Genomic DNA, 21476 nt, shown 5'->3' on the forward strand with positions numbered 1-21476 from the left:
TATTTCGCGACAGTGTGAAACGGTTAACAGTTATTTGCGAGCTATGATATGAAGTCATTCCCTTACATTCTAGAGGTCATCAGGGGTATGATCATTACGACAGAACAAACATCACATTTGAACGTATTAATTAACGGAAGTAGAGATATTTAATCGATTCAAAACAATGTTGCATTCACTTTATTCTACTCTCTATTTTAGACTCATTTTAAGGCAAAATAAATGGTATTTATTTGATGTTTATTAAATATTTTAAATGCCAAAAATGTCTATTTTAATTTGGTATTAGCGTTGACTTAAATTTTCAGATTTGAGAATAAATTTCTCGATATACTTTCTACCATCGATTTAGAAAATAAAATATGTCTACAAAATTTTTAAAAAACTCGTAACAAGATAATTTATTTCTTGACACAAAAAAATAATTGTTACTTGCAAAAAATTGGAATTTGTTAGAATATGAGAGAAAATTTATTGCAAAACAGGGTATCGCCAAGTCAATTACTATTCAAATGTTAAATGATTTCACCATAAACCTTCTTTATTACCATAGACTTTGCTACTTATCTCTTATCGACCTAATGGGACGATTGAGGGTCGCACGCTTTCAAACATTTTTTAATAATACAAAAATGAATTTAACTTATTATTTATTGGGATAGGTAAGACAACTAAAAATTTTAGATTAAATTTTGAATATTTTTTCGTTTGTTTAATAGATAAGATTTCTAGGCGTAGCTAGCTTTCTGCGACAATTTGACGGGAACTCCACCTTTAGCCATGAGGGGAACACCGTGATTTGCAAATTCAATTTCACGCTTCTCCGGAAGCGTTTCAACGTTGTAGTTCATGAGAATTTTAACCAATGCAATTTTGGCATTCACCTTTCCCATTCGGGCAGCTACATATGTAGTTTGAAAGGGAAAATGAATGAATAAAAATCGTTAAACTTAAAATATAACAACTTACCAATACATTGTCGAGGTCCTTCGCCGAAAGGCATATAGGCAGCTGGATTGTGGTTCATATGCTCCTCGGTAAAACGTTCGGGAAAGTATCTTAGAGGATCTGGAAAGTATTCCTCATCGCGATGTAAACCAATCAATGAAATTATAATGGGTGTGCCTTGTTTAATAATCAATTGGCTTCCGGGTACTACATAATCCTTTGTACACTCGCGATTAAGCAGAGGGAGAGCGGGATATTTACGAGCGGTTTCTGTAAGAGGTTTTCTTTAGATAATTCAATCCATCATTATCCAAATGACCTACCTTTGAGACAAAGTTCCAGATATTGCATATCCTGTATGGCATCATAGCTCAATTTTCCATCATGCTTCTCAAGCGTGCTTTGTATATTCTCCTGAGCCTTGGCTAAAACGTCAGGGTTTTGGGCCATCTCGTAGAGAGTAAAAGCTGCCGTTGATGCAGTGGTCTCATAGCCGGCTACGAAGAACAGGAATAGTTGTCCAGCGATAAGATCATTTGTAAGCGTTTTAAGGTAGTTAGATTGATTCTTTTCGGCCGTCCACATGTTGTCGTCACTACTGATTGATCCCGAGTTGCGTAATTGTAGGAGCAACTGCAGCATATCACGCCTAGTCACATTGTTTTGTTCTCTGAAAGCGATAGTTCGGTTCACTAGTTCCCTCATGTCTTCTAGAGATTCTTGTTTCCAACCAATCGCCACGAAAAACTCTTCCAATCTGTTTTAAACGTTTTAGTTGTAGCTTTATTAAATCTTTCCTGGCATATTATACTCACTTAGGATATAAAAATGATGAAGTTCCTCGAATAATGTCTTTAAAAATTGGCCTATTTACTGTTTTGCTTATGGAATAGAATTCATTCTTTGGTTCTGCAAAACTGTCCACATCTAGGCCGAAAATCGTTGATCCTATTATATCAATGGCATAGCTAATATGTGATACATTAGTATATTATATTATAATGTATATTTTATAAGTAATACTCACGTGGACATTAACTTCTTGATATCGATTTCCTTGGTGCCTTCTCCATGGAGCTTCGCATTTAAATGAGCTACCAATTTATCTCCCACGGCTTCGGAAGTGGAAAACATTGCTTTTAACTTTCCCGAGGTAAATGAGGGGCTTAATTTTTGCCGCATTGTCTTCCAATCAATACCCTTTAAAGCGAAAAGACCCGCTGACATGGGATCTTTCTTTTCATCCACATAAACTCCACGATTGTGGAAACTAGCGAAGTCCTTAACCAACATATCATGAGCCAACTGGGCATCACGTACTAATAAAGCGGGTCGTAGACTGAGATAAATTCCTACCAAAGGATTTTTGTTGGACAGATACATGTCATAGATGGCCATTCCGAAGGACCTTTTACCACGACATACTGCATCCAAGGCTCCAAAGGGTATGCTAGTGCCAGTTGAAGGAAATCCTTCACGTTCCCAGTAGCTAAATGCCCATTTCAGATAGACATAGAGCAAACTAAATGCCGTTATCACGAGAAAAATAAAAATCATTTCAGTATTTACAGAACGAGTGCACACTTTGACTGCTAATTGCATAGCTTGCAAATGACTATTAACCGTTTTTTTCCTTACGCTCTGTTCGCGAGAACAACCGAAAAAAATCATACTTTCTCGCTCTCGCTCTGAGCAAGACCCTTTGGTTGTTTTCGATTCGGTTTTCGGTTGAGCGCTAACAGTTGAGCAATTTGCTTATCGGTCTTTGAGTGAACAGCGCGTAAAGAGTGAAACGATTCACGCTCACACAGTGAGGCTCACCAAAAGACCGATTGACTGAAAAACTCAACGCAAACGGTCTTTTCAACTATTTGTCTTCTTTTCGATGCACAGTGGTACGTTGTGTAAAATTGCAACATTAAATTTCACTTTAGATCTTCTTGAAAAAATTGTATGTATTTCAGACTAATTTTTTGTTTAGAACAGGAATAGTTTTATTTTTTTAAGTATTTTAAAAAGTATTTTTAAAAAAAAGTTAAAATCACTGTGCTCAATCGAAATTCACAAAGCAAATTGACGCATAAAACCCACGAAACTTGACATACACACATATGTACATGCGCAAAAGACTTTTTGAATCGTCGTTCAGAAGCAAACGGTCTCGGAATGAGCAGAGCAAAAGAGAACAGAAAAAAGTGCTCTTCGACTGAGCGCGAGCAAAATTTATTTACGAACAATCCAATCGGTTGCTCTCAGACCTTTTGCTCAAAGTCTCAGTGAAGAACACTTATTTCGCGACAGTGTGAAACGGTTAACAGTTATTTGCGAGCTATGCCCTCAGCAAATCTGAACATTTAGAAGAATTAATATTCTTGCCTTACGCCTGCAAAATGCATAATCTAAGTTGGAACGTTCTCCAAAGGTTTTCTAAGAAAATTTACCCCAAACACACCAACAATGCTTATAGGGTTATGTTTATTTGAATATTTAAAATAAAATAATCTAAAGTATTCCACACAAAAACAAAATCTTTTGGTACTATGTTAGAAGTTTAAATAATTAAGATAAATATTTGAACTAACTGACTTTACCATTTCCAACTAAGTGACGAACTTGCCTATCTTTCTTTTATAAATAAGTAGATCCGAATAGCTTTGGGATATATCAGATCTTGGATTCAAATTTTAAGATGATATGTTTATTTTATTTCGTTAATGACAATTATTTGACCTGATCAAACCCAATTAGAATTTAATTTTAAAATTATGCATTAGCCAAATGTTTAAAGGCAAAATACATTAATCTTTTCATTTATTTTAATTATACAGCATTTTTGATTGTTTCTCCCCTCTCTCTCTCTCTCTCTCTCTCTCTATCACTACACTGTATTTGGCATTTGGAATTCCCCATTTTTGAATTCCCCAATAGCAAGTTTGTGGCTTAAGTCTTTTGTATATGTCTTCACTTTCAAACTGAGACTAAAATTGGAGAGCCTGCAGCAAAAGCAACTACAACAAAACGGAGAACTTAAAATTCCTTTCCATTTTGTTTAGCAGCAGCAGCCGCGGCATCAGAATTAATGTCTTGCGATAGCAAATTTAATTTATTACGATAATTTTTCATTTTTGTCAACGAAACGAACCCGCGCGGGACAGGCAGAAGAACAAGCGCACAGAAATACACACACACACACACAAGCACAGATATTTGGTGGACAAAAAAAAAGCAGAAAATACTGAAAAATAAGCTCAAATTTGAGTGTGCCGAGTGTGTGTGTGTGTGTGGTGTGTGTATTTGGAGGAACGTGCGATAAGCGGGACTAATAATGGCTAATAAGCCATTAAAAAGGCATAAATTGTTTTGTTAGCACTCTTAATAAATTCCAATGAAAATTGTTTGCACTTGATCGAGGGTGAATATGGGACAAATACAAGAAGAAACACAAATACATATGTACATGTGTATATGCAGATGGGCATGGTCATGGTTCTCTGTCTTTAATTTATGTTAATGGACGCCTCACAACAAATTGCCAATGCCCTTTTTATATTTTGTCTCATTTTTATTTTTACAGATTTTTAATTTCTCCTTTTTGTTCCCCTTCATCGTTCTTGTTTGCATCTGTCTGAGCCTGATTCTTGATACCCTACAAGCGCAAATAATTGCAAGAGGTATATGGATTCTTGATATTTAACGAGGAGGGTCTGATAGCCTCTCGGCCAGACATTAGATAAGATGACTACTTTCAAAGCATCATCCAAATCAATCTCATGGTGTTGTTTTGACTATGGAAATCAAAGCGGATTTAAGAAACTGGGGAAAAAAGCAATAGCAAACAATGTTATGATTCTTATTGCAAGGAAGAGCTTGGCTATACTACTCATTCCATCATCATATATTGGTTTAAGGAACCAAAGATTGTAAAATCTATGCCCACTACGGTCCGCGAGGAGTAATCATTTGAAAAGTACGTGTGGATTATATCCTGCATAATGTTTTGAGTATAGGAAATGCGTCCAAGTTTAGGTCAACAATAATTATATTTTGGCAATTAAAAGCTGTCCACATTTTGGTTAAGAAACTGACACTAAAGACCCCTTTAGAACAGTGTTTTATGGCGTTTATGGTAATAGAAGCCACGAAGAAGCACATTTTTAGTTTGGAGAGCTAAAATAAGTCTATTTTGAACCTTTCTTAAAGAAGTTTTAGCATTGACTGTCAATATCAAGAACATAATAGTTAAAGAAACATATAAAGAAAGACTTAAATACCATTAAGACGATCAAGAACAAATCCAAGGGGGTCGTCCAAAGATGACAACCGCCAATCCCAAAATTTCAGACTTTAGACTCTTTTAATTTAAGCCAGTAGTTTTACAGTTTCTTTATTATTTTGTTTTTATCACACTAATACTGCTTTACAGGGTATTTCACCGTCTAATTTCCACGTGAAGCCGTGTTGTTTTTTTTCTTGTCGGCACTTTAGTCTTTGTTCTGTTTATTGTGAGTATCGATTGTTCATTGTATTGTCTCGCTGTGGCTCTGCTTAATGTGGTGGCATTCTTAACGAACTTCAAATTTATGAGTTAATACAAAAATAAGCCTACAAAAATCTTTTTTGCCTCTTGCTTGGTGAAATTTCATTTCATAAATAACTCATTTAATTGCCAATTTGCACTTAATTTTTGTTTTTGCTTTTTATTTGTGTTTTGCATTTATATATATGTATATATATTTTTTTTAGCTGTCGTTGTTAATTAAGCTCTCTCGCATATTGCGCATACGCAGCGTATGCCCAAATTAGCTGCAGACTGAGAAACGAATGGAAATTGCTTTTGCTCTTTTGACCTTGTCTCGAGGCCCAATATGGTTATGCTGATTACCAAACAAAACTATAAAACAAAATCACAAATCTATAAAATATAAAAAATAATACAAATAGGCAAACTATAGGAAGTTGTCAAGCGTTTTGCTTTTTTTAAGTCTCAACACAACTTTTGTCACACTTAGCAACAAAAATAGTTAAGCTATAATATTTTTCTATCTAGAACCTTTATAGATTTTAGCTACAATTTCAATTTGGGGTACATATAATAGATAAACAGTTTACTTTCTTTCAGGCCCAAAATCTTAGTCTTAAAATTACATAAAAATGTTAAAGGGTCAAATATTTTTTTTTTTTTTTTTTTTTTTTCTGTTTTTGGAATGTATTGTTTCCTCTACAAAATTTTAAGCAAATCTGACAAACATTTTCCCAGATATTTCTCAATTTTCTGAAACTCTTATGACGGTACCCAAAATTTATGGAAACCAATGAAAAATTATTTCAAACATTACCTTGTAATAGAGTCTAGTCATATCATTTTTTGATAACTAGTTTAAATAATTTTGTTTTACAGACAATATAACAACCAGCTTTTGCCCTAAAATTAAACTTTTGCTCATCCGGTTGCCATTTTGACAATTGGGCTATACCGAGGACAAGATTTCAATTTCAATAATCTTTCGGTTTTTTAGTTTTTCTTGGTTCGGGAAACGTAATAATGAATAATGAAAACTATCAAAGACAAAGCGCTGGGAAGTTTGTCAAGGGAAATATTGGTCAAAGCGATTCCTGTCAACATTTGAAATCGACAAATGAAAAAAGCATTATAGTCCAGTTTATCTCTGATAGTTTTCCTGATATTACATTCAAAAAAAGTTATTGAAGAACATCTTTCTGGAGTTATCTGCAAAATAAATAGTTATTATTGCACAGTAAAGTGTATTGTTTAAAAACTAATACACAGTTCTTAGCTGTGGGTCTTTTTTTTGGCAAAGCTACATTGGCAAAAGTTTTGTGAGAATTTATTAGTCATTTTGCGGTTGGTCAGATTAGCGACTTCCTTTTTAAACATTTTCGACACCCTCACCAATTAATTTGTCCAAAATCTTCTTATCCCAATCGTCTGAGTGTGTGCTTGTGTGTGGTCCTTTTTGACCGCAAAATTGCTAATCAGCTCACACTCATAAAATTTATGCAGCTTATTAGCGCTTCTCAAATATATTTTGTTTTTTGTTCACCCTTCTCTCTTTCTCTGTGAATCTTTTGGCTGGCAAACAAATTAGCCTCGCCACTTGATGGTCCATCTGAGATGTAGACGGGGGATCCAAAATAATTTCATCTTTAGCGGAATAAAAGCGAAATGATGTTGTTCCCTGCTCTTCTCACCCAAAGTGTCTATGTCTACACCTTGACTATAACTTCGATGCGATTCCCAAGACGAAACAAAGACATTAAAAGAACAGGAATGGTGGCAAGGGGTGTGGGGGAGACACCAAAAGAAATACAGAAAATCATATAAAAAATCGTTAATAAATTTCACACAGGGGCAAGGGCAGGCCAAGATGCCGGATTCAAGATGCTGCGTGAGCAGCTGCAGCAGCAGCAGCACCACCAGCATCAGCTACCCTTTTATGTATGTATGTGTGTGTGTCCAGCTTTTGGGTCCGAATACAGATAATCTAAAGTAAAACTCGTGGAGCATAAATAAAAAAGAAATTACTTAATTTCTTAATAATGTTTGTTGTTGTTGTTGTTGTTGCTGTTTCTGTTGCTGTTGCCAATGGCTTGTTTCGACAACTTTTTTATAATCCTTTTAGAGCGGCGGCTGCTTCTGCTTGCTGCAGTGCCTCAGCCGCTTGTGCGGGCCGGTTATATTTTTTTTTTCGATTTTGTTGTTGTTGTTTTTTTTACATTCTGTTGAAATGAAATCTTTATTTCCTTTCGTGACTATAATTAATAATTTTTGGTTTTGTTTCTTCTCCTTTTTTTTTTTTTTTGGTTTTTGTTTTTGAAAAGAAGGAGGAGCAGATCACTGATCACACCACACATACTCACACACACACACACTCACACACTAACACTAACACACACACGTAATCATCATCATCATCTTGACCCATTCCGAGGCCAAGTTGCAAACAAAAAATTGTTTTATGTCTGTAAATTGTTGGCTGTTTCTTGTTATTATTGTTGTTGTTGTTGTTGTTGGTTTTTGTTTTAATGTTTGCTTTGGTGGCCAGCAAGTCTCCTGCGGTTTGCCTTTAAGACTTTTTGGGTGGTTACATTTTTGTGGCATAAAGCAAATGCCTGACGTAGTAAATCATTTGCTAATTAACCAAGCAAAGTTTTAGGTAAAAGAACTTTAAATGCCAAGAGACAAAGAGCTAGAGTGTGATCCGAAGCAGTCACGTGGGCCGATACCTGCTAATTTGAATATAATTATATGGAAACAATATGGATGATTAAACATTTTTCTGTTCGTTTTGCTTCAAAGATCAAAGTAAGGCACGATTATGAATTGAGACAAATCAATTGTTTGACGAGCCTAAGAAGGTTATATAATAAACCAAGTTTATTACTTATAAATATCAAAATTTCTACTCTAATATTAATTTCTTGATTCTTAAGAAGCATTTTAATAAAGTTCTATCATTCAAAATTGTAATATACTAAAAAAATGATATTAATGTCTTCCAAAATGTTGTTTGTATTAATAAGACCTTAAAGTAATATACATACTTATCAGAAATAAAATGATGAAAAAATCAAGATGTTCCAAATATCTATGTATTAATAACTGAGTTAATATTTATATTAATCTTTAGAACAACATTACAAACATTTCGAAATGGAATTTCGCCCAACTTTCTTTGCTTCGACGTGGAGTGACTTTCTTTTCTCTGGAATACTTTAAATAGGAAGGCAAAGTTGTTGCCCCTCACAGATCTTTCCTCTGATCTGTCTCCTTATTGATTTTTGCCAACTTCAAAAAACAATGTGCGCTATTCATTGTCGGCATTTGGAGTTCTCTCTTTTTCTCCTTGGGTTTTTTTTTTATTATTATTTTTGTTTCCCGCAGTGTGCCAAAAAGTAGCCAAGCGTGTGGCGGCTGCTGATCTGCTGATCTGCCCATCTTGGGGCTTACAAATTAGAAATGCCAACAGCAGTTGCCGCCGCTTACAGGATGAAGACGAAGCTCTCACACAACTCACAGCATGCCTATTGGGATGATGATGCTCATTCATCATTATCATTTATCATGCTTAAATATTTCAATGCGTTTTACGTGCAAAAACTGAATGAAAAAAAAGTGTTTAAAACAAATAATAAAAATGTCTGTATGTTTGGTTGGCCTTTATGACAGGTAAGTAATATGCATACATATGTATTTGCGATTGTATATAGACATATATACTTATTGGATACATATACATAATTCTAATGATTTGTAATGGTTGCCACGTTTTGGAGGCTAGCATTTGAACTTTTAGAAGAACTAAAGTTTTTCTTTAACTTTGTTTCCCCCCGTTGATTAAATTAATTGTGTAATTAAATTGTTTAATCTGATGAAATATCTCTATTAATGAATATAGTCTCAATTGTTCATTAGTAAACTATCGGTTTTAACTAGAATTGCGAGCCAGGTTAATCCGCAGCATCAACGATTGAGGCAAATGTGGCGATTTCTAATTTGACAAAAGGTGCGCCCCTCGACACTCGACAACTAATAAAGTATATTTTTTTGCTCTTTCTTTATTTCTTATTGTTATTTATGCCAAAGCAGTAACAATCACAGACAGCGTGTCGCTCCCAACCCTTGAGCAATTGGTTGGATTTGCCCCTTCCCTCCTCCAATGCGATGGCACCCCTTTTTGAAAATAATTAATAACAATAATTTGCTGCACGATAAGAATTCCATTAAAGACGCAAAATGTATTGATCAAGTTAGTGATGAGGGAGGGCGGCGGAGGCGTGGCATGAAGCAATCCAACGAGTTTAAGCCTCAATATGCCTTTGTTTCATTTGGTTGGGGCTTTTTTCGAGTGTGTGTGTGTGTATGTGTGTGCTGAAGCACTTTTCGGTTGATTGTCGATGGTTGTTATCTAGATTAATCCCTTGCGGCAATATACATGTATACAAAAAAAAAAAAACTGTTCATTATTGAAATCATTGTGTTGATGTTAAAGTCTTTTTTTTGTAATTTTTTTTTTTCTTTGATCGTGTGTAGCACTCGCAGCTAGACATTTTGGCATTTCATGACAGTGGAACTCAGTCTCAGCCTTTGAAACTTGGTCTTCTTCAGAGTCGTTCGGCTCTGGGTCTGATCTGGGACTGGAGTCTTGAGCTTTTGTCATGGCAGACATGATGGCAACGCCAAATGCTTTTGTGTATTTTTCCCCTTTTTTGTTTGTATCTTTTGTTGGAGGTCTTTGGCTTCAGGGGGGACGCTCATAAATGGTCGAGGGTAGCTTAAGAATATATATAGGTCATTAATGCCTCTCACCATTTGGAATTTTAAGTGGATTTCGAGTAAAATGAAAACTAGTTCCATTAAAGTTTCCTTTAGAATATTCCTAAATTGCTTTCAGTAATATTAATTAGTAGGTATTAATAATGTTAAATAATATTTTGATCTCTTCTTTTTTTGAAATTATTGACTTGAAGTTATCATTAATAAAAAACTGGTTCCAAATTGTCAAAAGACCGTGCCCTAACAAGTTCCAAAATGACTTCAAACTGTTTTGAACTGGTTCAAACTGATCTTACATTGGTTTTTAAACACTTTGAAAATTGAGTCAAAACTGGTTTCAAACTGGCTAAAGAAATGTGAAAAATTTTATATCCTGGTTTCTTTAATAAAAGACTGGTTGGGTTATGGTTAAAAACTTATTCGAAACAGGTGTTTCAAATGATTTGAAATATTTATATGAGAGTTTTGCTTTAATCAGCCCTCGATAATAGATCGACTGATCATCGTTTCGCTCAGTTCATGTGCGGGTGTTATTGGTGTGTTCTTATGGTGGGCCAGCCCTCCATACTTCGTGCTCCATGTATTTCTTCGGTTTGCCATCATCATCTTCATCATCAGCATCAGCGTGATCATCATCACCAACATCATTGTCATCGGGGTGGTCCAATTGTACTTGGACTTGAACGATTGGCTGAAGCTGTGTGTGCCAGAGCAGTTGCCGATGCCGCTGCTGCTCACGAATTGCATTAAAATTGCAATTTCAGCAGCGCGCAAAGTTCATGTCAGACATTATGTTTGCTTAGCTTCAGCTGTGACTGTGTGTAGTAGGTGTACATAACTATATGTGTGTGGGTATGTATAGGGATTCGGCGGGGCCACACTGGCTGGCTGGTTGCAGTTTTGAGGGAACGGCCATTTTATTTTATTTTTTGTGTGGTTGCTGTTGTTTGGTTTGGTCCCATCTTCTGTTTCAGGCAAAAGCCACGACGATTTCAACGCTTTGTCGTGTTCGCAGTGCGATTTCTTTGCTCTGCACCTCACCACACTTCTCACTACCGCCTACTTCTCCAGCACCACCACCATCACCACCACCACCCTGTGTGTCGGGCCTGCTTGCCTTTCCCAGTCTTTCTACTAAGTACAAGAGTTCTTGAGCTTGAAGTTGGGGCCGAAAGTAATTTATTTCTTTATTGTTTTACGAATTTACAATGCAACTGGGAGAAGCAACAACAAGGCAACAGCAACACAGCCATAACAATCACGCCGCAAATGTTGTTGCTGTTACTGCCGCTGTTGTTGTTGTTGTTGTTGCGTGTTGCATTTGGGGTGACCACCTTGACTGCCAGATGCTGCCTCAACTACACAGCTTTAGCCTGAAGGCTCTGGCAATATTCTCTGTTCTCTGATCTGCTCTACTCAGCTCCAGTCTTTTCTGTTCTGTTTGGTTGTATTCTGTTCTGTTCTGTTCTGTTCTGTTCTCTGTTCGGTTCTGTTCCTTGCCTCATCAGTGTCAAATGCTCTGGCCCAACGGTCGTCTCTGTTGGCGTTCGTCTCCGCTTCCTTGGTGTGTGGTACGCATGCGCCTTAAGGAATGCGTTGCACGAAATGCAAAATGTCAGCAACGGCGGCCCAATCGAATGGTCAAGACTGGTCGTCCACTCACTCGCCTTAACATTCCTTTAGTTCAAATGGAATTTCCTTTGTTTTCTGTGAGAAATTTCAAACCAACACATAAATTGTCGTAGGCGCAAGTCAACTCCTTACCCCAAAAAATAAAACACTGCAATTGTTACTGGTTCCAGTAGCTTTTTTCAGATGTTGCTGCTGTTACGTTGATCATCATCATCATCATGATCATCATCCGTAGTAGTAGCAGCAGCAACTTTGGCATTTAGACAATTAAAATACTTCAAGTGCTTGTCTTTCGCTCAATGTCACATTTTGTTTATTTATGTGCATTAATTCGCTTGGTAGCTTATAAATTTTCGTTAAATATACAAAATACAAACAAAACAAAAACAGAAAACAAACAATGAACCGAAACTGAAAGCGAAAAGTTGAAACATTTTACTGAGTGCCAAGTTCGTTGCCTAAGTCTTTCGTTTCATTGTTGTTTGTTGCTGCTGCTGTTGCTGCTGCTGCTGCTGATATTTGCATTGCTTTATTTGCCAAGTCAGTCAGTCTATTTTTAGATGAGAAGTCCAGTCGATTGACCGTCCAACCACTTACACAATTCGCTTACATTTGCGAATTGCTTATTCAACTCAATCAAAATTCCTAGGAAAAAATTCCCGACTCGTATCATTTACAATTTACACTTGCTGCTGGTTTGGTCATTCAATAAATTGGCACTGTCAGACTTCTTCCCCACAACCACCGCCATCTAATCCCCCTTCTCATCCACTCTGACAACATTTTAACTAACTGCCTGACAAATACCAAACAGTATAATTTTTCAATTAACAAATGATAAATCAAACTAACACCAGCGGGGACAGAAAATTATAAAATTGCAAAATTGAAATTGAAATTTCAAATGTAATATTTAAGTCTTTATTAATGGCCCAATGCCTCGGTGCTCGATTCGATTCATAATTACGCAGATGAGAAACTATTTTGTTTATTTAATGCAATTAAGTGCATGGAACTTGATCTGAGTGAAATGTGCAAATGAAATGAGCAAACAATCCAATAAAAAAATATAGATTAAACACTTAAATGCTCTACAGGATAATAAAAAGTTTTGCTTTAAACTTTCGCTAGAACTTTATTAGAAATTTGTTTTATAAGAAATTTGATTTCAAAGTATCGAAATAGTAGCCCTAATTTCCTAAGCGGAAAGTGAGAAATCATCTTAAAACCGGCAATTATCTTATCCTTTGGCCCCAAGCCAGGGATTTGAAACAACTCGATTAAGGCTAAAAGCAAATTCTTTTGAAAAGTTGAACGATTTGAACGCAAAAGTGGATTCATTCTCTTCAACGTTTAAAGGGTATCAAAAGATCATTAATTCTTTTAATTAGTTATGGGGCAGGGCGTATGTATATAGAAATACATATGTAATAAATGTATAATATCTATTTAATAAAATATGCTAATCTCGAATAGTTAAAGTCATTGGCATTTGTAATTTATGCTGATTAATTGTTTTGTTTTTTTCCATTTAATATGACAATTGTCAGTAACTTGCTGTCGATATCATGCAGTAGCAGGCACTTCCGTTTTTTTTTTTTTATTTTGTCTCCTTTTTATTTGCTTTCCTCTTTTTGTGCACTAACGAAAGACTTAGGCAACGAACTTGTTGCCCTCATTAAGGAAAGCTGGACTAGCTTATATGCTAATACATGAACACAGATACATTCATATATGTATGTATGTTACAGGGTGGCATCGGTTTCACATTGTGGGGTCCTGCTGATGGTGGTGCGGCTGCTGCTATTGTTGCTGTCAGGCCTGCCACTAAACCTGGCATTTATAGGCAGCACCTGCTGCCTGTTAGAGACATTAATCCATGGCATTTAGTTACGCTTTAATAAGATTTTTTTCTTTCCTTCTGCTGCCGCCACTGATGCTTGTTTGGCTGCTAAGGTAGCCACCAAGTCTTCTGGCTTTTGCATGCATACAGCATGCCAGAGAAGCAAGCAAACGGCAACCCACGAAGCTCTCTGCAGACAAAGCGACGCGGACAACGCTTTCCCACTTGAATGTGGCGGCTGCAGCTGAAGCTGGTGTGGCGCCCCATTTTAACACCCAAGACTATGTCTGTGTGTGGTTATTAAAATGCCGAGATTTCTTCTTGATACCCTCTACTAAGAAGCATGACAGGTATTGCATAAAATTTGATGCAGACTGCTTGGTTGTTGAATCTCTAGTCATGTTTTTGTTGGAGTCAAAGACAAATCTTTTATTATTTACTTATTATAAGGTTTCATTTCAATTTAAAGTTCCTTCTTCAAACATTTCATTGTGTCTTCTTCTAACTATTTCAAATATTCTTAGATAATAGAGTATTTTAGCAGTCACATTCGCTCATATGTCTGTATGTGTGCAACCTTTCATTTCTCAACTATTGGAATTTCAATAATGAGGAAAAAGTTGTTCAACAACGATGGGTATTAAGTTCTGCATGCCATCGTGATCATCATCGTCTTCATCATTATCATTGTGTTTGGCATTGGCATGCAAATGCCAAATGCCTGTGGCTTTTGGTGTATATGTCTAACCATAAGATCGCTGAACTAGTTAATTAAGGCCCCCAACTAAGGCTTCCATCCATTACGAGGAAATTACACGAAATTTCGACAGAAACTCAAAATCAACAACAGAAACTTGCATTTGCTGAAAGGTTAAACACACTTGAGTTTTATACACTGTATAACAACCAACCAACCACTCAAAGATCCCGATCCAGATTCAACATAAAGACCAAAAAAAAGACCCAAGCGCAAGCAATTCATTCATATTTGTATTTACTTAACTTGCCGATCTTGATGTTGCTGTTTGATGATGATGATGAGGAGGAGGAGATGCGAGAATGACTTGCAACAACTTGGACAACAACAGCTCAGCGAGAGTCGACGATTCAGTAAGTTTTTTGTGGCGTTGTTGTTATTGTTTTTTTTTTTTTTTTTTGTCTGTTCTTTATTCATACACGCTTATGAAAGGCCAAGTCGATCTCATATATGTATTTTATGGGACGCCCGTTGCCGTGTAAATGGAGTTTCGACAGCCTAATTGGAGATCAACGCAGTATAATTGTCTGAACCGAGGGCTGATGCTGCTGCTGTTGAGGCTTTGGCTTGGGTATCTGGATGAACGGACGGATGCTTGCTTGGATGGATGGATGGATAGATGGATGGCGATGATGATGAAGTCGTGGCCCGAGAACAGGTGAATGAATTTGTGACAGCCAAGACAAAGGCAAATGATGTATTGATAGCATCTGTTTGGTAGCTGTGGAGCATATATAGCGGCAGGACGTCTGCTACCACAATTCCTCAACCTGAATGTGAGTCAAAGAGATGTCAGAGAGATTGCTTTGCATTGTACCTTAAAGATGGAGCAATAAAAGGAGACTTGAATGCAAATTGATGACTGCAATTTCGATACATATAGCTCACTTTTTATTCCCGAAGGCCTTTGACACATATTCGATAGTGATTTAAAGGTGAGAGAATAATACAATTTATATTCAAGATCATATTGATTGAAACCATATTTTTTGAAAAGTCAAAGGATTTGAAGGATTCAATATATTGTCTTTATTTTCTAAGGTTTATAGTTCAAAAAATCTGGATTTAAAATAAGTGTATTTACTTATTAAACATTGAAACAAACAAGATGTATGTAAGTAATTAATTCAGTATAGTTAAAGTAACTAATTTCTATAAATTTAAATTTTTTTTAGAGAAAACGCTGTTCAAGTTTGAAATTTACAGAAAAGGAAAACTCAAGCTAATAGTTATCTACTTTCTAAAACAATTTGAAATGGATTAAAGTTATCCCAATGTAGTTATGCATATTTAGTACTCAGTTTATTGGATTTTGACTTAGGTCTATTTGATAGGGTAATATTTAGTTTAGATGATGAGAAAATATCAAAGAAGTTAAATTCGGCTATGCCGAAGTTTATATACCCTTGCAGTCCTTGACAATAATAATTTCACATGTTCAAAATTTGTTTTCTGCAACTCAATTCATTAATATACAAACAAAACAATTTTACTCTTCATACTATGTACAATTTGTTCTTCTTCTTCCCTCATTCCCTAAGCAAAGCAACGCACGCATACACATACAGTTTATGTAGCGTTGCGTCTGTGTGTGTATGCATGTGCTCTGTTGATTTGATGATGACGTAGTAGGCAGCAAGCAGAGCTGCCGGCAGCGATTGAACCGATTTATATAGACTGTAACTTGTGTTCTATTTATCCGATCAGGGTCAAATTTTGGGATCTGAGATTTTATATCAAATTCTATTATATTGGTAAATTTCATGGGGATACTCCAATTTTTGCAAAAATTTTTGTTCCAGAGCTATATGATATAGTAGTCCGATCCCAAAGATTTTCATACTTTATCTCACCCGGGTAAAAAAAGCTCCCAAAAAAAATTTCATCCCGATAGCTCTTAAGATGGCTGAGTAAAACGCGTACGCACCGACGGACAGACGGACAGACGGACAGACGGACATGGCTATATCGACTTAGCTTCTCATGCTGATCAAGAATATATACTTTATGGGGTCGGAAACGTCTCCTTCTGTGCGTTACAAACATCTGACCAATTTTATAATACCCTCTGCAAGGGTATAAAAAGTATATCGACATTTATAAAGAAAACTTACAAATGCAAAGATAATGGCTTTTGATCTGTTTAAACAAATGTGTGGATGTTTTGACATATTAGCTCTGATTAGGCGACTTTGATTAATTGTCTAGTCAAATAATTGTATAATATTTAAAACAAAATATCAAAGAAGTTAAATTCGGCTATGCCGAAGTTTATATACCCTTGCAGTCCTTGACAATAATAATTTCACATGTTCAAAATTTCTTTTCTGCAACTCAATTCATTAATATACAAACAAAACAATTTTACTCTTCATACTATGTACAATTTGTTCTTCTTCCCTCATTCCCTAAGCAAAGCAACGCACGCATACACATACAGTTTATGTAGCGTTGCGTCTGTGTGTGTATGCATGGGCTCTGTTAACAGATGGTGACGTAGTAGGCAGCAAGCAGAGCTGCCGGCAGCGATTGAACCGATTTATATAGACTGTAACTTGTGTTCTATTTATCCGATCAGGGTCAAATTTTGGGATCTGAGATTTTATATCAAATTCTATTATATTGGTAAATTTCATGGGGATACTCCAATTTTTGCAAAAATTTTTGTTCCAGAGCTATATGATATAGTAGTCCGATCCCAAAGATTTTCATACTTTATCTCACCCGGGTAAAAAAAAGCTCCCAAAAAAATTTCATCCCGATAGCTCTTAAGATGGCTGAGTAAAACGCGTACGCACCGACGGACAGACGGACAGACGGACATGGCTATATCGACTTAGCTTCTCATGCTGATCAAGAATATATATACTTTATGGGGTCGGAAACGTCTCCTTCTGTGCGTTACAAACATCTGACCAATTTTATAATACCCTCTGCAAGGGTATAAAAAATCCTTCGAGCCGGATTTGAACCAGCGACCTATGGATGTCTACTGAATGTAAATTTACCGCTCTACAGTCCACCGCTCTACCAACTGAGCTATCGAAGGTATATATAGAGCGTGCTGCCAAACCAGATTGAAAAGCCAAAAAGTGAATGGGCGACAACTTATCGGACCAGTGGAATGCATAATTCGATTTTCGGTTGTTTTTTTTTTGTATTTCGGTGAGATGAAAAGACCGAAGTATAGTGTGAAGAAGGGGGCCACCTAATATGTACTACTAAACGGTGATCATCTCTGAGGTTTGGGGTTGTGATTGCATCGGATGACTCAGAAGTCATCTACATATGTATATCCATTGCCGTATCCCGATGCCTGTGGCCAAAATGACTCATGCCACGGCCATGCCATGCGTTAATGTCTCTAAGCCAGAGTCAGTAGTTCTTATCAGTCAAGTGCTGGTGGCCCTTGGCCTAGGCACAAACTGTTGCTGCTTCGGTAGACGGTTCGGGACGGCAAAGTGTGTTCTCCGATAAGCTAAAGGGGCAATTTTTGACGGCCAAAAAGGTAAGGAATGAAAACAATGGAAGAGGGGGGGAGAAAATACTTAACAAACCAATTAGGATGCCACAAGAAATTGTAAAAAACGACGGAAAAATATCAGTTAATCTATATATACATATATATAAATTATATATATGACCAAAAAAAAGAAAACATCAAAATCAGCCGGCTAACCGAAGTTTGTATACTCTTTTTGGATTGCACTTAAACTTTATGATTCTCTGACTTATTCTTAATTCATGTGGCCACTTTGGTCATGTTCTTTTGATAAACAAAATGGATATACACGTTAATATAACCCTTCAAAAGGGTATTTAAAAAGGTTAGAGTTGAAGTGCTCGAAGTCAGCGGAGCGAAAAAACTGACAACTTACAGATAATTACCGAAGTAAGCAAGGGCCAACATCAGGACGATGGTGATACAGAGAGAGAGAGGGGGTGAAAGACGGGAAGAACGAAGAGTGAAGTGAAGGGTCGGCAATTTGTGTGTGATCCATTGAGTAAGGTTTCAAAGTCGAAGACCAACTTGGATCTTGTTAGATAAGAAAATGATTGCCCAGCAGCATCCCGCGGTGAGGGCCCAGGTTGAGGTTCAGGTTGCCCTGTTGCCCTGTTCCCCTGTTCCCTGGTTCGAGTTATTTGTAATTTGCCCAGGTAAATATGTATGTTGACCAACAAATGTTCATAATTTTTAAGAATGACTCGAAACACTTGGTTTTTTTGTTTTTAGTTCTTTTCCTCATTTTTGGTTTTTATTTTTATCTACTAGATCTTGACCTTAGTTGTCGGTAGAGACTCTTGATGTTTGGTATCAATTTCCTGCTGAGGATTGAATGAAAATTTCACTCTAATATATATTAACAATATGTGGGCGTTCGTTATCACTTGCACAAAATCTAAAACTAAAAACTAAAAAAATTGCCAAATTTCTTGGAAATTTTCACAAGTTTCAAATAAGTTAGGTTTTTTTTCTGCAAAAATCCTGCACTGTGTGTGTGTGTGTGTCTTGTCAGTCACTTTGTGTGTGGCAAAGTGTTTTCCCTTCTGACTCCTACTCCTATCTACTATAACTATGTAGCGCATCCGACCGCCCGATGAGTCATTTAATTGAGCCGAAAAATTAACTTTGTAGTGCATCTGCCAATCGAGGGATGGGTAAATTAATTTACTGACCTCATGATAACCAGCCAAAAACCAAACTCTCACATGACTCATCTTAAGGAATTTCTTGTGTGGTATTGGGTTCTCTCTTTCTCACTTCTCTCTGTTTGTTCAGACTTTTATTGATGCTTACTATAAATTTATATATTACCTTTGCACATATATTGGAATTGCATTTGATGCTGTAATATTTCCGATTGATTATATATATTAATAGAAATAAGAGGTCGCTGGTCAAAAGTCTTGAAAGTTCTAAGGAATTTCCCTGTTTAGCATTATCAACCAAATGCACTCTACAACAAAATTACAAGCACGAAATTTTAACCCATTTGAGTTAGTTATTGTGTAAAAAGATTTGTCAATTTAAGACTTAAAATTTGTAGTACAGAGTTTATAGAAATAATCTATACTATTTGACATTTATTTACCAGACTTATCAGCATCAGCTAAGTTCACTCAGCTGTTTGTCAACTGTAAGTGAATAAATAGATTTTTTCGCATACTTCATTTGAAAATCATGGGCCTAGTAAAGGGGGGAGAAAAGGGGCTTAAAACTATTTTAAACTTTTTAGCGTTAATCCATTTGGGTCTATCTTTTACATTTTATGTACATTCCTTGGATTGTAAATGGGATTTCACCCCTCCTTGTTACGCCCATGTGGAACAACAATTTGTCCAAGTATAAACGGGCAAATGGAAATTAGACATACTGGCAGATCTATGCAGATCATTATCAGTTTGATTTCGATTTGAGTTGCCTGTTTAATTGGCATTTTAATGGCAACAAATTGCTTGTTGTCCCATACATCAACTGCTATACTTACGTATACATATATACATATGTATATACATATGTACTTACTTTCGCCCGATATGAAGCTTTCTGGTCACGCTTGGCCTTGCCTCCACATTGATTGAAATGACACTCTGTACTTGATTTCGTTTTAAGTCTTTTATCAATTAGTTACTACTTATTGTTAGTGGGTAGTACCAACAAACATGTATATATATCTGTATATATGTCTCTTATCTGCCCAACACGTTTTAATAAATTGCACTGGGATTTTATGCTGCGATAAGCAACTTTTGGCTTTTGTTTTAATTTGTTTCAACTTTTGTTTTTTTACTTTTTCTTTGTTTTACTTTGATAAGCGCTTTAAATTGACAAGTTGGCACTTGGTGACGACAAGACCTTCGATAGCTCAGTTGGTAGAGCGGTGGACTGTAGATTGGTAATGAATTGAATTATGTAGACATCCATAGGTCGCTGGTTCAAATCCGGCTCGAAGGATTTAAATTTTTTTGTTTTCCAACTATTCCGAAATAAGTGACATAATTGAGGGAGAAAGATTGGCGTATTAATTGCTGCAGTAGACAGCGTGGGGCAGTTTTATAAGAGAAGAAAAATATTTGGAGACTAATGAATCACATACAGGGTGCGTACGGTATTTGAGGACAAAGTGGTAGTAAAAAAAAATAAAAAGCTTATATTTCGAACAAAATTTAATAAATCTTCACGAAATTTTTACATAATATTTATTGGTTGTATATCTATAAATTTATTCAATAATATTTCCATTGGCTGCTATAACCTTCTCGATCCGGGACCTAATACGATTGCATGATCCTTATTCGACGATCGGCCTAGTATGTTATTTTTCATTATTGTAATTCGGTGAAAGAAACTTTTTTATCTTAAGTGATTATTACCTATAAAAATAGAATCTCTATCTCTTTAGACTGACTTTTATGCGATCGTTTAACTATATCATATGGCGGATTGACAATAGATATAGCACGTTTGACTTGCAATATCCAAAGTTGAGATTGAGAGTCGTCTCGAGTCGACATGATAGATAAAATATCTTTTACTTTAATATCTAAATAATAATATAAAAATTAAGCACTTCCAAAGAAAGTCCAACACTCGGATTTCCATTCTTTTGCCTCCCTTTCTAAAAATTAGAAACTAAAAAACATCAATTTTTTTTTTTTAAATAGATTTTTTCATTTTATATTTTTTGCATCTTTGTTTTTGCATCCTGCAGCTACAATCCAGCTATTCATCATCATCAAAAATATTGTATTTTTGTTTGTTTAAATAAATAAAATAATAAAAATGTTTTATAGAAAAAAATTACATATACAATTCATGCTCTGCAACATCAGGCACGAAGCGATATCGAGTCGTGGTTTTTCTTTTTTTGTTTGCTTTTCAGTTTTTGTTTTTTTGTGTGTGTTTTTTTCGTTTTTTTTGTTTTGTTTTTCGTTTCTCATTTTCATTTCATCTATGTACAGTGGTGGTCAGCGTGTAAGCCCTTTTTTTTTTTTGATTT

At 35.9% G+C, this 21476-nt stretch overlaps 1 protein-coding gene and 2 non-coding genes across 3 annotated transcripts; 1 reads left to right on the top strand and 2 right to left on the bottom strand.

The window, feature by feature from the left end:
• Positions 1-637: 637 nt before the first annotated feature.
• LOC137575068 (probable cytochrome P450 6d5) lies at positions 638-2573 on the bottom strand. The gene is made up of 5 exons (XM_068287467.1): positions 1976-2573; positions 1764-1916; positions 1272-1705; positions 970-1218; positions 638-901 (listed from the first exon to the last, which is right to left on the bottom strand). Exons 1-5 carry the CDS (start codon positions 2548-2550, stop codon positions 729-731), a joined length of 1584 nt encoding a protein of 527 aa, XP_068143568.1. The 5' UTR covers positions 2551-2573; the 3' UTR covers positions 638-728.
• Positions 2574-17426: 14853 nt separating this feature from the next.
• Positions 17427-17524, bottom strand: TRNAY-GUA (transfer RNA tyrosine (anticodon GUA)). The gene is made up of 2 exons: positions 17488-17524; positions 17427-17462 (listed from the first exon to the last, which is right to left on the bottom strand). It is a non-coding gene; the product is annotated as a tRNA-Tyr (tRNA).
• Positions 17525-20331: 2807 nt separating this feature from the next.
• Positions 20332-20431, top strand: TRNAY-GUA (transfer RNA tyrosine (anticodon GUA)). The gene is made up of 2 exons: positions 20332-20368; positions 20396-20431. It is a non-coding gene; the product is annotated as a tRNA-Tyr (tRNA).
• Positions 20432-21476: the final 1045 nt, after the last annotated feature.

Source organism: Drosophila tropicalis, unplaced genomic scaffold (assembly GCF_018151085.1).
Source record: "Drosophila tropicalis isolate 14030-0801.00 unplaced genomic scaffold, ASM1815108v1 contig_562, whole genome shotgun sequence".
In the NCBI taxonomy this organism is placed as follows: domain Eukaryota; kingdom Metazoa; phylum Arthropoda; class Insecta; order Diptera; family Drosophilidae; genus Drosophila; species Drosophila tropicalis.